Source organism: Epinephelus lanceolatus, chromosome 5, assembly GCF_041903045.1.
Source record: "Epinephelus lanceolatus isolate andai-2023 chromosome 5, ASM4190304v1, whole genome shotgun sequence".
Taxonomy (NCBI): domain Eukaryota; kingdom Metazoa; phylum Chordata; class Actinopteri; order Perciformes; family Serranidae; genus Epinephelus; species Epinephelus lanceolatus.
The window spans coordinates 31,361,227-31,375,472 of record NC_135738.1 but is presented as its reverse complement, the minus strand read 5'-3'; the positions used below and the strand labels follow the sequence as shown (position 1 = coordinate 31,375,472).

Here is a 14,246-nt window from a genome sequence, read left to right as displayed (position 1 = left end):
TTGCTGACCGTGTCCATCCCTTTATGACCACAGTGTACCCATCTTCTGATGGCTACTTCCAGCGGGATAACACACCATAAGCTCAAACCATCTCAAACTGGTTTCTTAAACATGACAATGAGTTCACTGTACTCCAATGGCCTCCACAGTCACCAGATCTCAATCCAGTAGAGCACCTTTGGGATGTGGTGGAATGGGAGATTCATGTCATGGATGTGCAGCTGACAAATCTGCAGCAACTGTGTGATGCTATCATGTCAATATGGACTCTCTGAGGAATATTTCCAGCACCTTGTTGAATCTATGCCACCAGAATTAAGGCAGTTCTGAAGGCAAAATGGGTCCAACCTGGTACTGGCAAGGTGTACCTAATAAAGTGGCTGGTGAGTGTATATGTATTTGCCTACTACATCTGTAGATTGATCAGAGAGCAATGTTAAACACCAAGAAGATCAACTATAACACATGATACACACATATTTACAGTTGATGGCAAACATTTTATTTTCCTAAATAAAACAGAATATCAGTTAAATTTTCTACAACAGTTAATCTGCAATATCCAGGTGGGTCAATTCTCTTGTAATATGTTGCATATATGCTGTTGCTACACCGCTGTACACAAGAAGACACAAAGACGTCAACCACTAAACAAAACCTATAGTCAAGAGAGTGCTAAGATAAATGAGTGTACTACTACTAAAAAAATCTGTACAGAATAAAGTCTGCCACATAAGATCTTTTGCATCTGTGGAAAACTCTTCCATAAACAAGGCTATGTCAAACATCACCAGGTCATGACAGGTTGATAGCTCAAAGTAATTTGAGTCAGTGCCGAGTTATAGATAAGCTGCAACAAGCTGTTTGGGAAAAGTAACAAAAATGCATAGATTGGCCATTTTAGATCATTGTCTTTGTAGAGATACAAAAATAAGATAGAAAAGGAAAGAAAAAGCAGAACAAAAAAATTAATATGCTCTTTAGTTGGATGTCTTTGATGCATTTTTTTTCATATGGACATCCTTTTTTACGCAACAGTACAACCTCAATGATAATGTTGAAAAAAGTGCATCATCAATCAAATCCAGAATAAATTCAGTTGTATGCATTTACCATATAAAGTTAAATATTTAGAGACATTATAAAACACTGTATTCAGGCCCAAGTGCTCAGAAGAGTTTAATGCTACTGAACATTGACTCACATGATTGTTCATTGTACCTTTATAATGTCAACACAGAAATCTTATTAAACTATGGGGAATAGTTACAGAAAACATACATCAGAGGAAAATGCTCAACACATTATCTTGGCAAATATCATAATCAAAAACAAATGCAAAATCATATTCTCTGCCTTGCATTTTTCAACCCCTATTCGCTCTGATTTCTTTCTTACGTTCTTTATTTCCCTCTCCCTTCTCCCCTCTGTCTCTGAATTCATCTTTACAGCCTTTTCTTCCAGTGTGTTGTGTCTCAGGATTGTGCTCTTGTGCTTACAGCTTACAGAGTTTGTTTATTCCTCCTTTTTTCCCCCACTTCTTATCAAACTTCTCTGTGTGCTGTAGACTGTTCATTGGGCCATTTGGACCACAACTGCCTTCCAGGCTCTGTCTTTGTCAAAATCCTGCAGCGTTCCATTGGCTGCTTGCTGCTGAGGGAGCAAAACAAGAAGAGGGAGAAGGAGCGAGAGATGAAATGTGGAAGGGGAAAGGTGACACAAACATTGAGATAAATGATGTGTGAAGGATGAGCAGCACAATGTGTTTTTATATGTTTCTAGCTCATAAGTTTTTAATGCCATCATATCCAAGTGCCATTTACATGAGCTACAGCTGGTGAGAGCACCTGGAAGACAATTTAATGTATAATTTTCTACATTCGCAAATGTCTCCTGCTGGAAGTGGAGAGACAGGCATGGAGGGAAAAACACAGACAGACAGGCTTTGATAGGTTTGCCCATTTATGTCCACAACTCCTGCTTTTACCTGCCTTACCTCGAAGGAATGGCTCGGGGTGTGCATGCTGTCATCGCACTCTAGAGCCCCCATGCGGAGCTGACTCTTGTAGGAAGCACAGTGCACCACAGTGGCTGAAGTCAGAACTGCTTGCACCAGCAGCAGCACCATGAGAATCAGCAGCAGGATGTCGTAGGATTGCTGGACCACACACACACACACACACACACACACACACACACACAAATTAAATTAGATGATTCTAGGTGAGATATCTCAATGGGTCATTCTCAGAGTTTCTCTAAAGTCTATTCCTTTATTTCTCATGCAAAAAGGGCTCAAGGCTGGATAGGTAATGCTTCAGAGGAAGCTCACACATTTGGTGAATTTTCACTTCATTAAGCTAACCTTGGCTGTGGGCACATCATGCAGGAAAATTTCAATAAAGCTGATCACACTGCAAGAGAGGAAGCCGGAGGCTGAGAAGAGCAGGGGAGACGTCACACTGCTGATCGCAATCAACACCTCCACCTGAGAGGCACCAGGAAGAGAGGAAAAAAAGAACAGAGAAAAAAGTTTGTAGACCCAGAGGAAAAAGGAAATAGACCCAGATTGTATGCTGAGAAATAATAAAGATGATCCTTCCTTAATGCCTTAACTTCATTAAGATACAGGATGTACTGTAAGTAACTTAAGTTGTATAAACCCTTTGAAAATAAAATACAGACTTAAAGGGACAGTTCACCCCCAAATCAAAAATAAGTATTTTTCCTCTTACCTCTAGTACTGTTCATCAGTCTAGTTCGTTTTGGTGTGAGTTGCCAAGTGTTGGAGATATCTGCCGTAGAGATGTCCACCTTCTCTCTAATATAATGGAACTAAATGGCACTTGGTTTGTGGTGCTCAAAGTGCTAAAAAATACATTTGAAAAACTCAACAGTAATGTCTTTGTCCAGAAATCATGACCTGGTTACTCAAGATAATTCACAGACCTTGTTGTGAGCAGTTTCATGTAGGAACTATTTTTTTCTACTGAACTACATCTGCCAACCGCATCATCATGTAGAAGGAAGCGTGCATCTACTCATGGATAAGAGGCTCATGCTTGGGACAACGTGAGATGTAAACATTTATGGCATCCTTCTTGGCTGAGCTGTAACATTAGCTAGAGAGAAAGTAAATAGTTCCTGCATGAAACTGCTCACAACAGGGTCTGTGGATTATCTTGAGTAATCAGATCATGATTTCTGGAAAGTGACTGTCTTTCTAATGTTTTTGTTTTTTCACGCTTTGAGCATTAGAAGCTGAGTGCCAAAGATCTCAAATCCAAAAGGTGAGAACTCCAAAGATTAGGAGCCACAGCTTCAAAAGCACACTCTTTGGACCACTTTATCCAGGGATATTTTGCTCAGGCAGGCGAGTCACAACAGTTGAGATGACTAAATTTCAGCTCGAGACGTTTTGATCAAGAGTTAGGGCCTGGTCCACAGTGACACCTAGTTTCATAGTGAAGATTTAGCAGAAGAGGAATGACAACCTCAATGATTTGATGAGGACCAGAGGGCGGGAGCACATTACACCAGTTTTAAAATTGCTGCATTGGCTCCCTGTGCGCTTCAGGATCAATTTTAAGGTTCTTTTATTAGTTTTTAAATGTCTTAACGGTCTTGGGCCTTCTTATTTATCTGACCTGCTTTTACCATATCAACCCTCACGGACCCTGAGGTCCTCTGGCACCGGCCTTTTAACCATACCACAAGTTAGGACTAAAACACACGGGGAGGCAGCATTTAATTATTATGACCCCCGATTGTGGAACAGCCTGCCGGAGAACCTCAGAGCTGCAGAGACTGTTGACGTTTTTAAAAAGAGGCTCAAGACTCATCTTTTTAATCAAGCTTTTAACTGATCTCTTTATTTATCTATTTTAAATTTCTCTTATAATCGATTTATCTATCTATTATCTATTTTTTATTTAGTTTTTATATTCTTACCCTTCCTCTTTTTAAGTTCTTATCTCATTTAACCTTTATCTTTTGTTATTTTAGTTAGCCTATAGGTTTTAGTTTTGATGCATTTTATGTCTCTGTTTTAGATCATTCTTACCTAGCTATTAACTCAATTTTATGAGCTAAATAGCTTTTTGTTGAGTGGGAGGGTTGGGTTTTCTCTTTTCTTTTTGTTTTCTGTTTGGATCTTTGTTGTGTTTAACCTCTGTGAGGCACTTTGTGTTACTGTTGTATGAAAAGTGCCATATAAATAAAGTTGATTTGATTTGATTTGATTTATTATCTTAGGGACGAGACTGGAGTGAAAATAAGAACTTCTGTTTTGTCTAAATTAACAATTTTGATTAATTTTGAGACTTAAATGTGATGAATATCATTGTTGCAGTGATAGGCGATACCTTTAAAGTGAAGGGGAGGGGAATGCAATGCAAACAGAACAGGACCCAGGAAAGAACCATGAGGTACACCACAAGACAGAGTTTCAGATAAAGATGCATACAACAGCAACTGAGAGACTTCTATCAGAGAGTTCAGAGGGCGACCACTCTGGGGATGACCCACCCACTGCCTAAGTGTGTTGATTAGGATACTGTGTTCTACTGTTTCAAATGCTACACTGAGATCCAACAGTACTGAAATAGAGCTTTTTCCTGCATCACCATACAGCAAAATATCATTTGAGACTTAGACAAAAGCTGTTTCCCACACTGTCTCCTACTGAGCTCACAGTCACAAAATGTCACATCCACCCTTCAAAAGATACAAGCCTTTTTTAAGTGTATTAAACATTCTCAAGGCTGGTGCTCCAAAAATTGTTGTTGTCTTGTACTCACCAGACATTTGTTGGGGTATTCTGACACGACATGACTGGCAATAGCACTTGGAAAACACTGCAGAGGATTAAAGATCAGACACAAAGTTACCTGATAAGACCAGTGACAGACTGCATCTTAGTTATCATTCTGAGCTGCATTCTCTGTCATGATGAAAAGAAAGCTTTAGGAAGAAAAACTTACAGCCACAAGAATCCAGAAAAATGTGACAGACAAGTAAGGGCCAGGCAGCAAAGCATCCATGTTGAGTGCAATAATCCCTCCAAATACAGCAGAAATTCCCACGATCACCTCGATCACCTATTAGAGATATTCTTCAGTGATTGATAAGCAATGATCAAACAGAAATATCATGGGCGGCAAAACTGAAAACTACTCACAGAATACGCTTTAAGGAGTCGAGTGGGGAACACTGCAGGCCTTAGAAGCCCAGATCTGTCATATGTCATCGGCTAAAGGATGGATGGAAAGATTGAAAGGAGTTAGGATGGAAGGGTGAAAGCTATAGGGAGAGGAAGAAGGGAGACACTTCAGCTGCGGGAATAAAAGCAATCAATCATTCATACACGCACACTCACACACACCTTCCTGTGGCAGCAGCAGTCCTCTGCAGAGCGGGCTGACAGGATGACAGTACTGGCCATCAACACCTCCAGCAATATCATCAGAATGAGGTTAAAGTTGATCTGAGAACAGACAGCGTGAGAGGGAGAGCAGAGACACAATAGCAGATGGAAGATTGAAGACTGGATACTAACTTGATGTGCTTATATGCAACTAAAGGATTAGTGCATTTACATTGACAGCAGAGGGGTTCAGGACCAGTTTGCATCCAAACCAAACCAGACAGGTGGTCGTCACAGCAAATGTTGACACGTAGACCACCTGGAAATCTGACACCTTGGGAAAAAACAAGAAAACATGAGACCTTCATTAAGATTGAGCCTCAATTGCCTTGAGGAAATTCAATTAAAAATCCATTAAAACATAATTATCTCCTTTGCCTTTGGTGTGTTCATTGTTTACTCACTGCAACATGTCTGTTCTTGGCAATGGCAAAACTGGCAATCGCTGCCGGAAGGCCCTGTGAACAACAATAACAAATGAGCTGCTGAACTGATCTATTTAGCAGATGCTATCTAAAAATCACGTGTGACTGACATTTTGACACAGAGGTCTAATTTGAACAATATGCATAAACTCATTAAGGAGGAACTGTACATGTACGTGACTGCGATTGCACTTGCATGGCGGCCACTTACAGAGCCGGCAGCACAGCGTAGGTAGTCCATGGCAACAGGGAACACATTTCCCAGGTACAGAGAAAAACCAGATGTGATGAGCAGACTGCCCTGAGGACACACACACACATACACACACACACACACACACACACACACACACACACACACACAGGCATGCATACAGACACTGGTAAATGTGTTCAACAGGTGAGACTGCACAAGCATGTTGACATTCTCTCCCACACAAAAACACGCACATATTCAACAACACATAAATCTGATGTGCCCACTTAACCAGATGTAATGCAATGCACACAGACAAATTGCTGACATTTGTAATACTGACAGGGAGCAAACGCATCACATCCATTCATATGCACTTTTGTAAATTCTGGGATATAGTTTAAAGGAGCAATGTGTAGGATTTAGTGGCATCTAGCAGTGAGGATTGCAGATTGCAGACAGCTAAAACTGCTGTTACAACTGTTGTCATAGTTTATTTTGTTTGTGTGTGTTTTGCTGCATGTGTTCTCTGTGCGTGTTCTCTGTGTTTTCTGTATGCAAATAGGTGTGTGCCATAGCCCGGCGAGGATTGGTGAATTTGATCGGTGCTCGTTCCTGATTGGCTGCCGCCAAGGGGGGGTCAGGTTTTTAAAGGACAAAGATGGCAGTTGCTTCAAGCTAACAGTCAGACGTCACCTTCCTCCTCTCCCAACCGGCCACACATATTGTTGTTGCAGTAACTCATTATTGTGTTAAAGACTGTTAAATCGTAGGGGTGGACCGCCAGTTGTGTGTTCCTCGTGCCAAGCTTAAACTCCTGCTTAGGATTCCTTCAGCGTTCATTGTTCAGGAGGTTCTTACCAAGCAATCTGCAGTGTGCTATTCTTCTCTAAAACAAATGGCCCAGGTGATTAAAACCAGTAAAAGCACTGAATAAAGCAGTTACAAATTCACTGTTTGGCTCTTCACAGATGGGCAACTGGCCAAGCACCTGCTAATGTGTGTTCAACCTTTTTCTGATCCAGATGTTTAGGAGCCGCAGAGGTCTCCTCCTCTCCAAAACAAATTGACCCGGTGACTCAAACTTGTAAAAACACTGAAAAAAGCAATTTCACATTAAAAAAATCTGTGTTTTCCCTCATGCTGCTCGTCACGGAGGGCCTGCTAATTACAGTGGCCCACACAAACACACAAATGGCCCTATATAGAAACCAAAGTTTGGTTTGTCCGTTCTGGGCTACTGTAGAAACATGGCAAACTCTGCAAACCCCTTAATCCCACACACTCGACCTTAAATGCTCACACAATTTTCTAATACAATCAATGAGAGAGACATATTGTTTTATGTGTCTCCTAACCTAAATTTGGAAGCACAAAACAAGACTTCTTGTTGCCATCACACTCAAAATTTCTAGATTTGAATACTCTCTTATCAGAGAAGAGATCACTCCAACCTTTAAAGTTTGTGTGTGATGAACTAAATAGATACACCCTGTGATGTGCTTCCTTTCTAAGTCTCCCTGACCATCTTTCCTCTCACCCCTATGAGGACGCTGTAGAGCCAGGCCCTGTAGCTGAAGCAGGGGTGCTTTAGAGGCTCCGGCTGGGCCAGCTGCAGGTCACTGGCCCTCACGTCCACAGTGTAGCTGTCCCGCTCGGGCCTATACCGCTCCCCCCTGTCTGGCCTTCTCTCAGTTCCCCTGTCACTCCGTCGTCCCAGCGTCCCACTGCCCCTCTCCAGGGTGGACATGTGGCTGTAGGTGAACTCCTCTCTGGCTGAGAGCTCGTCGCACTGCATCACGGATACAGCTGGTGGCTAACTTCAATTACAGGATGGGAAAGTGAGGATTCAAGCCTCTGGGGAGAAGGAAAGACATTGTGAAAGCTACATGAGTTCAGAGCCTATGACCCATTTTCAACATGTTTCTTCACAGCTGTTCCCATCAACAGGAGGCAATAAGTTTATTGTCAAAGTGAAGATGGAAATCAGAGTGCTTCAACATGGGAATTTAGGAAAACAAATCAATGATAAGTGCATTTAGCTAAAAAAAATGAGCCATTAGGCTACTAATCATGCACTATCCCCAAACAACAACCCCCTCCCTTTTTGTCTGCCTGAGCAAAGAGGACACCACTTACTCAACCTTCCTCTTTATCACAGCTTCTCTTTCACATGTTGCTCCCTCCACACTCACCTGCTACTGAGTCTCCTGCAGAAATATTGTCCAACAAAGGTGTCCGTCAACAACTGAGCTCAAATCACCACATGGAAGACAGCTTGTTTTTGTCTGCAGCTCCTTCTGCTCCCCATCTCTCTCCCTCACACTTACACTCTCTTTCACTCTCACTCTCCCCCCTCTTTTCTCTCCCTCTCTCTCTCCCTTTACACGACGTTTCTCAGAAGCGGTTCTGAAAAGTTTTTTCGAGCCCTTCAAAGCGTGGAGCTAAAACACATGGCTCTTGTGCTGCCAGCCTACTTTGTGCCAAAGGGAGAGCGCCTGTGCATGACAACAAGGGGAGTATGAAGGGGCTCGCGCTGGGGGCAGAGTTAGTAGGGCAAACACCCCTTTTTACACTCCCATTTGCACATGCACACACACATGCACATCATCCCACTCACAAAACTGAACAAGGGACACTCAGAAATGAGCGCATGGCATCACACAAAGACACGTGCTCAGAATTTCCAGTGCATAGGAAGAAAAATGAAGTAGCTACAGAGGCAAATTCACATATACCATCATGTACAGTGTCACATAGTTGTTTTTTGTCTGTACAGTTGAATGTGTCACCCTGTGGAGTTCCCCTCATGACTTCCCTTGTTGTTACTTAGCGCTCTACTTGCAGTTCACAGCCCAGTAAATTAAGATGCCCAGCAGTGCTTTAGAAAAGAGGCAACAGAGACATTTCCACAGCTTAATCACATGGTCTCCTGTCTGACACAGCTAATCTGATGATGGATAATTTCTCCTTTAAATGAGAATCCCCTAACTACTCATTCAGGGGTAAATCCTATTGGATGACGACACATTGTGTGAGTGTGTGTTCGCTGTGTCAGTGTGTAAGCATGTACATGTATGTGCACCTCAGGATTCCATTCAGTCTTTAACACAGCGCAGCATTCTCAGCTCAACATTGTTCCAGGGCGGCGGTAACCATGGTGACTCCTTAACAACTGCTGTCACCCCGTCCCTCGCCATTCTAATGTCTCCGCCCAACACACACACTGCAAATACCATACACACTTGGAGGGAGAAAAGTATTGCAACAGTTTTTTGGAGACTTTGAAAGAGGACCTGAGGAACGCTGATTAAATGAGACACAATTCAATATCTGGGAATGTAAAAAAAAGATGAAAAAAGCATGTCTGAGCTGGAGTTTTTCTCCCAGTAATTTGATTGGGAGAGTTTGCTATTTCATAAACATCTAAAAAATGGAGCCAAACAAACCCTGCTGCATCTGACATTTATCATATGAAGAAAAATGGATATCAGTATCATGTTTGGCGCTTTGGTTTCACTGTAGCAGGCTGGCTTATAGCCTGGGGCAACATTTACTAATTACTGCAAAACGATTATCATCTAACAGCACTATGAATCTCTGTTATTATAAATCGATACACAATGCATGTCTGAATGAGAAGTGGAAGAGGGTTTCTCTTCTGACAGCAGCAACACAGAGTGACACACGTTTTACACTGCTTCACTTTTAGCCTCTTTTGCAAGAGAGTGGACCAGTCGAGAACAAGGCCACGTCTGTTCTCTCTGCACAGCTTTGATTCTCTCTTTCTTCTTCTTCTTCTTCTTCTCTTTTTAGGTGTCTTTTCCCCTCTGATTTGCTTTACACCTGTCTGTGTCTGTCTCCATCTCTGACCGTGACGCCCCCACTGCTTCTCCACTTCTTTGAACTTCCAGGCACATCTGCGAAGTGCTTCAATCCATATGAAATATACAGCATAATATCTCTCTCAGATACTGAAATTCAGGCATTTCATCATATGAGTATGGAGCAAACTGACTAAATATACTGCAGCCTACTAAAAGATTTTCTAGCAAGCCAACAAAATACACCAGAACTCAAAAAATATCAATAAATAATTAAATTATATTATGAATCTAGATAGAACGGAGTGTAAAATTACCAAAAACATTTCCCTTAATTTTGCTCTTGTAATTACATTTCACGACTCTTTTCATTTTTGAAGTCCTTCGTTTTCCTTTTGTTGGTCTTGGCACCCATTTAATTATTTTCTGAAGTAACATTTCTAGCTAGCTGACCTGAAAACACTGGTACTTGTTTTCTTCATTTAAGAGTAACCTAGAGCATACTTAATCATGTTTTCTCCATTGGAGGGGCACCCTGGAGAGCACTTCATCACCTTTTCTCCACTGAAAGGGTACCCTTAAGAGCACTGCATCAAATTTTCTCCACTAGAAGGGCACCCTGAGCATGTTTTCTCCACTGAAGGGCACGCTAGAGGGCACTTCATCATGTTTTCTCCACTGAAGGGGACCCTGGAGGGCACTTTAGCATGTTTTCTCCACTGAAAGAGACCCTTGAAGGCACTGCATCATGTTTTCTCCACTGGGGGCACCCTTAAGAGCAATGCATCAAGTTTTCTCCACTGGAAGGGTACCCCAGAGGACACTATCATGTTTTCTCTACTGAGGGGCACCTTGTAGGGTACTTCATCACATTTTCTCCACTGCAAGAGTACCCTTGAGGGCACTGCATCAGGCTTTCTCCACTGGAAGGGCACCCTAGAGGATACTTAGTCATGTTTTCTCCATTGGAAGGGCACCCTTAAGAGCACTGCATCAAGTTTTCTCCACTGGAATGGCACCCCAGAGGACACTTTATCATGTTTTCTCCACTGAAGGGCACCCTCGAGGGCACTTCGTCACATTTTCTCCACTGGAATGGCACCCTAGAGGGCACTTTATTATGTTTTCTCAACTGAAGGACACCCTAGAGAGCACCTCATCATGTTTTCTCCACCTGGAAGGGCACCTTAGAAAACACTTTATCATGTTTTTTCCACTGGAGGGGCACCCTGGATGGTATTTTTTCCATGTTTCCTTCATTTTAGAGCACCATGGAGGATACTTAATTGTGTTTTCTCCATTGGAAGAGCATCCTGGAAGGCACTTCATCACATTTCTCTCCATTTAAGGGCACTTAAGAGGGCACTTCATCACATTTTCTCCACTAGAGGGCATCCTGGAGGGCACTTCATGACATTATTTCCACTGGAGGGCACTTTACCATGTTTTATTTGCTATCAGGGAATGCAAGAGGGCACTTTCCTATGGTCTCTAAACATTGGGGCACCAACGGAGGCAGTCCCAAAGTCCACCAGTGTAAGTAGCATTAGCATGCTAGCTTTGTTGGTGTAAGCCTGCCAACTAAAATGCTTTTGCTGTGTTAGTAAGAGTTTATGTAACAAGATAATCAGTGATTCATGTCATGTGCACTGGCTGATGTAGTTAAATTACGTATTTTTGGGGCTCCATAAATTAGTGTGCTAAGAATAATTTGCTTAAGGGTTTTCCTGTTTTTTTTTCTTTTTCTTGTCAGTGATTTCAGCCTATTTATCCAAGACTGCGGTGGTTTGTGTGCAGTTGGATGCCACATTAAACCACCTTCCAGCTGAGATCTAACCTTCTGTGGAGCACAAAATAATCACAGGACAGCCTTTCAAATTTGACTTCAAACAGAATAATAGATGCTCCCTCACGGGTGTTTTGGAGCCAGAGACTGCACCAGAAGAATCTATGAATGGATTCATAGCATTCTTTATATTAATCTGTATAGAGGAAAGATATACCAAGTCACACACATACAAGTCGTGCTGTTTCACAATCCCCAGAAAACAGCTGACAGCATAATGTTTCCAGGTCTGGACTAAACAGGCCTGGAACCTCTTGCACACGAAATGACGACACCATTTGACTATTACACATTTAGTGACCCATGCTGATGACAAAAATATCCCCGCCCAACTTTCAGTCATATAGCCTAAGTGTGGAAGCAAATCCTCAACATAATCTTCCAACAGCTCCAACAAAGAAAAAAAACAAAACACAGTCATCCCTCTGACATGCAACATTTAAACATAGATATTTAAAAGATGAGCTTTTTGTTTTTACAGCGATATCCCACAGTAAGACACATGAGAAAACATCTGTGGATATAGTATATACATTAACTTACATTATCAATAGCTCTGTTTTTATGAACAATATTTACACAGTATAGTGGAGGAAGGAAAAGTCCTCTTTCCCACCCAGTTGCCCAAACTCACGTGGTGAAAGTCCCTCTTTTGCATCAGTCACATTACAGTTACTTGTCAGTTGTTTGTCTCGTTTGGCTTTAAAGAGTAATCAGCACAATTAATGCAAAGTGTCTGACAAATATACAAATTAACAACTCTGTACAGGTCCACATGTTTAAGCAAATAATCACAGCATGAGGCAACAGTTCCTCCACACAGCCAGGAAGAGATACACCGATGGCTTATCACATTACGCTGAGGTTGTTCAACGCCTCATAATCACGTATTCAGATGCTCTGACCGTTGCAGTTTGTTGCAACTCTTCCTCTTGAGTTTCTGTAATCCCACCTGAGCCATTCAGTCTAACATGTAACAGACTGCACTACCTAGCTGCGAACGTCTTGCTGAATGAGGGACATTGTTACAGTGATGTGATGTTATTGGCAAATTGTGGCATAATACAGCTATCTTATGACAGTCATTGTATGTTACTGTAATTCATAGTTGACAGATATCAACAAGGCAGACAGACAGGCCATCTGTGCTAAGATAACAAGAAGCATATTAGCAACTGATGAGCGTCACAGAGACAAAGATCGTTACTTGACAATCTAGGAGTCCTATGTTTTTCTTCCATCTTAATACAGTGTCACGTCTCTGCTATCTCTCTGGTAAATACTCTCTGTCCCTGTGTTCAGAAAAGGGCAGGAGATCAGACGATGGAGCCCTTGGAGGAGGACAGGTGGATGGACTGGATACGGGTGGCAAGGGTTTTCTCTAGGTCCTGCAGGATGTCACAGCCAGGGCTATCTGGAGGCGTGTCATACAGCAGCTGTTTGAAGGGCTCCAGCTCAATTAGGATTAGCATGTTCTTGAGGAAGTAGCCCTCTATATAGGACGCCAAGTCTGGAGCATCAAGAAACTGTGGAGAAAGTGGAAAAACATTGTTATTTAACTCCAAAAACTATGACAATTTCAAGAAATTACAGATAAAATGTCTGGTTTGAGGTTAGATTTGATTCAGCTTTACTTTCATTGCACAGAGTTCAGGTACAGAGACAGTGAAATACAGTTTAGCATCCAACCAGAAGTGCAAAAAGCAGCAAGGTGCAGAGTAATGTACAGAGTACATAAATAATAAAACATGGAATAAGCAGAATGTGGAATTAACTGTAAGGCAAGGGCATCAAACATACAGCCTGGGGGCCAGAATTGGGCTGCCAAAAAGAGTCCAATTTGGCCCACTTTGACTTAGCACATCTAATACTGACACACTTGTGAAGGCTGAGAGGTGCCAGGTTTCAGGAGCAATTTAAACAGTGATTAGATACTTTATGTAAAATGCTGCCTCAGAGGCTTTTCCACCCTGACCAGAATACAGCTCTATGAAATAAATACTTATTACAGTCATATTTAAAGATACTGAGCATTGTGCGAAATATTGTCAACCAGCAGCTTCAGTAGAAAAGAATCTGTGTCAGACTTCTATCTTAAAACAATATGGGTGGAATCCTGTTGTAAAGGAACTGACCAAACTGATTTGGATAGTGGGAGTGGAAAATTAGGAAAAATATGCACATGTAATGAAAGTAGTGGACAGCAGACTGACTGAAAAACTGAGACATACTGTTAAATATGCACATATTTTTCTAAGGATATCGCGGGCTGTTCATTAAGGTTGCGTGATATCCAATATGCCGATATTTTCCAACTCATTTTGAGTTTTCAAGGAAAACTGTAAACGTCCTCCCACTTGAACAGGCTTGGATGATGGTCTCCCTAAGACGATAGCCAAAACCAAGGCAAATTTGATCTATTTCAACTTATTAAAGTCACATAATTAAAGCATCATCTTATTGGCCTGTCATATCAGCAGAAATGTTCATCTCAGGCCAATGTCAATATTTCATTTTAAGGCCGTTATCT

General features: G+C 41.8%; 2 protein-coding genes across 4 annotated transcripts in view; both read right to left on the bottom strand.

Moving 5' to 3' along the window:
* Nucleotides 1-479: 479 nt before the first annotated feature.
* On the bottom strand, nucleotides 480-8,493 carry mlc1 (modulator of VRAC current 1). Of its 2 annotated transcripts, none has more exons than XM_033620880.2 (12): nucleotides 8,242-8,493; nucleotides 7,587-7,903; nucleotides 6,062-6,151; nucleotides 5,830-5,883; nucleotides 5,598-5,699; nucleotides 5,384-5,485; nucleotides 5,180-5,251; nucleotides 4,983-5,099; nucleotides 4,800-4,856; nucleotides 2,366-2,488; nucleotides 1,997-2,158; nucleotides 480-1,650 (listed from the first exon to the last, which is right to left on the bottom strand). In XM_033620880.2, exons 2-12 carry the CDS (start codon nucleotides 7,842-7,844, stop codon nucleotides 1,573-1,575), a joined length of 1,215 nt encoding a protein of 404 aa, XP_033476771.1. In that variant the 5' UTR covers nucleotides 7,845-7,903; nucleotides 8,242-8,493; the 3' UTR covers nucleotides 480-1,572. The 2 variants fall into 2 exon arrangements, with proteins under 2 accessions (XP_033476771.1, XP_033476770.1); XM_033620879.2 differs by having other exon boundaries at nucleotides 480-1,653; nucleotides 8,242-8,492.
* A 3,332-nt stretch (nucleotides 8,494-11,825) lies between these two features.
* The window catches only part of btbd11b (BTB (POZ) domain containing 11b), a 104,344-nt gene continuing 101,923 nt past the window's right edge, over nucleotides 11,826-14,246 (bottom strand). For both annotated transcript variants that reach the window (XM_033622714.2, XM_033622715.2), the window contains one exon: nucleotides 11,826-13,242. In XM_033622714.2, coding sequence (XP_033478605.1) covers nucleotides 13,033-13,242 — 210 coding nt within the window. In that variant the 3' untranslated portion in view covers nucleotides 11,826-13,032. The remainder of the gene's footprint in view (nucleotides 13,243-14,246) is intronic.

Coding starts and splice junctions, on each gene's coding strand:
- mlc1 (XM_033620879.2), bottom strand. CDS start 7,844: ATGCAGTGCGACGAGCTCTCAGCCAGAGAGGAGTTCACCTACAGCCAC. Junction 6,152..7,586: donor TCTACAGCGTCCTCATAGGG/GTGAGAGGAAAG, acceptor GTGTGTCCTCAG/GGCAGTCTGCTCATCACATC. Junction 2,489..4,799: donor AATACCCCAACAAATGTCTG/GTGAGTACAAGA, acceptor GGTGCCTCTCAG/GTGGAGGTGTTGATTGCGAT.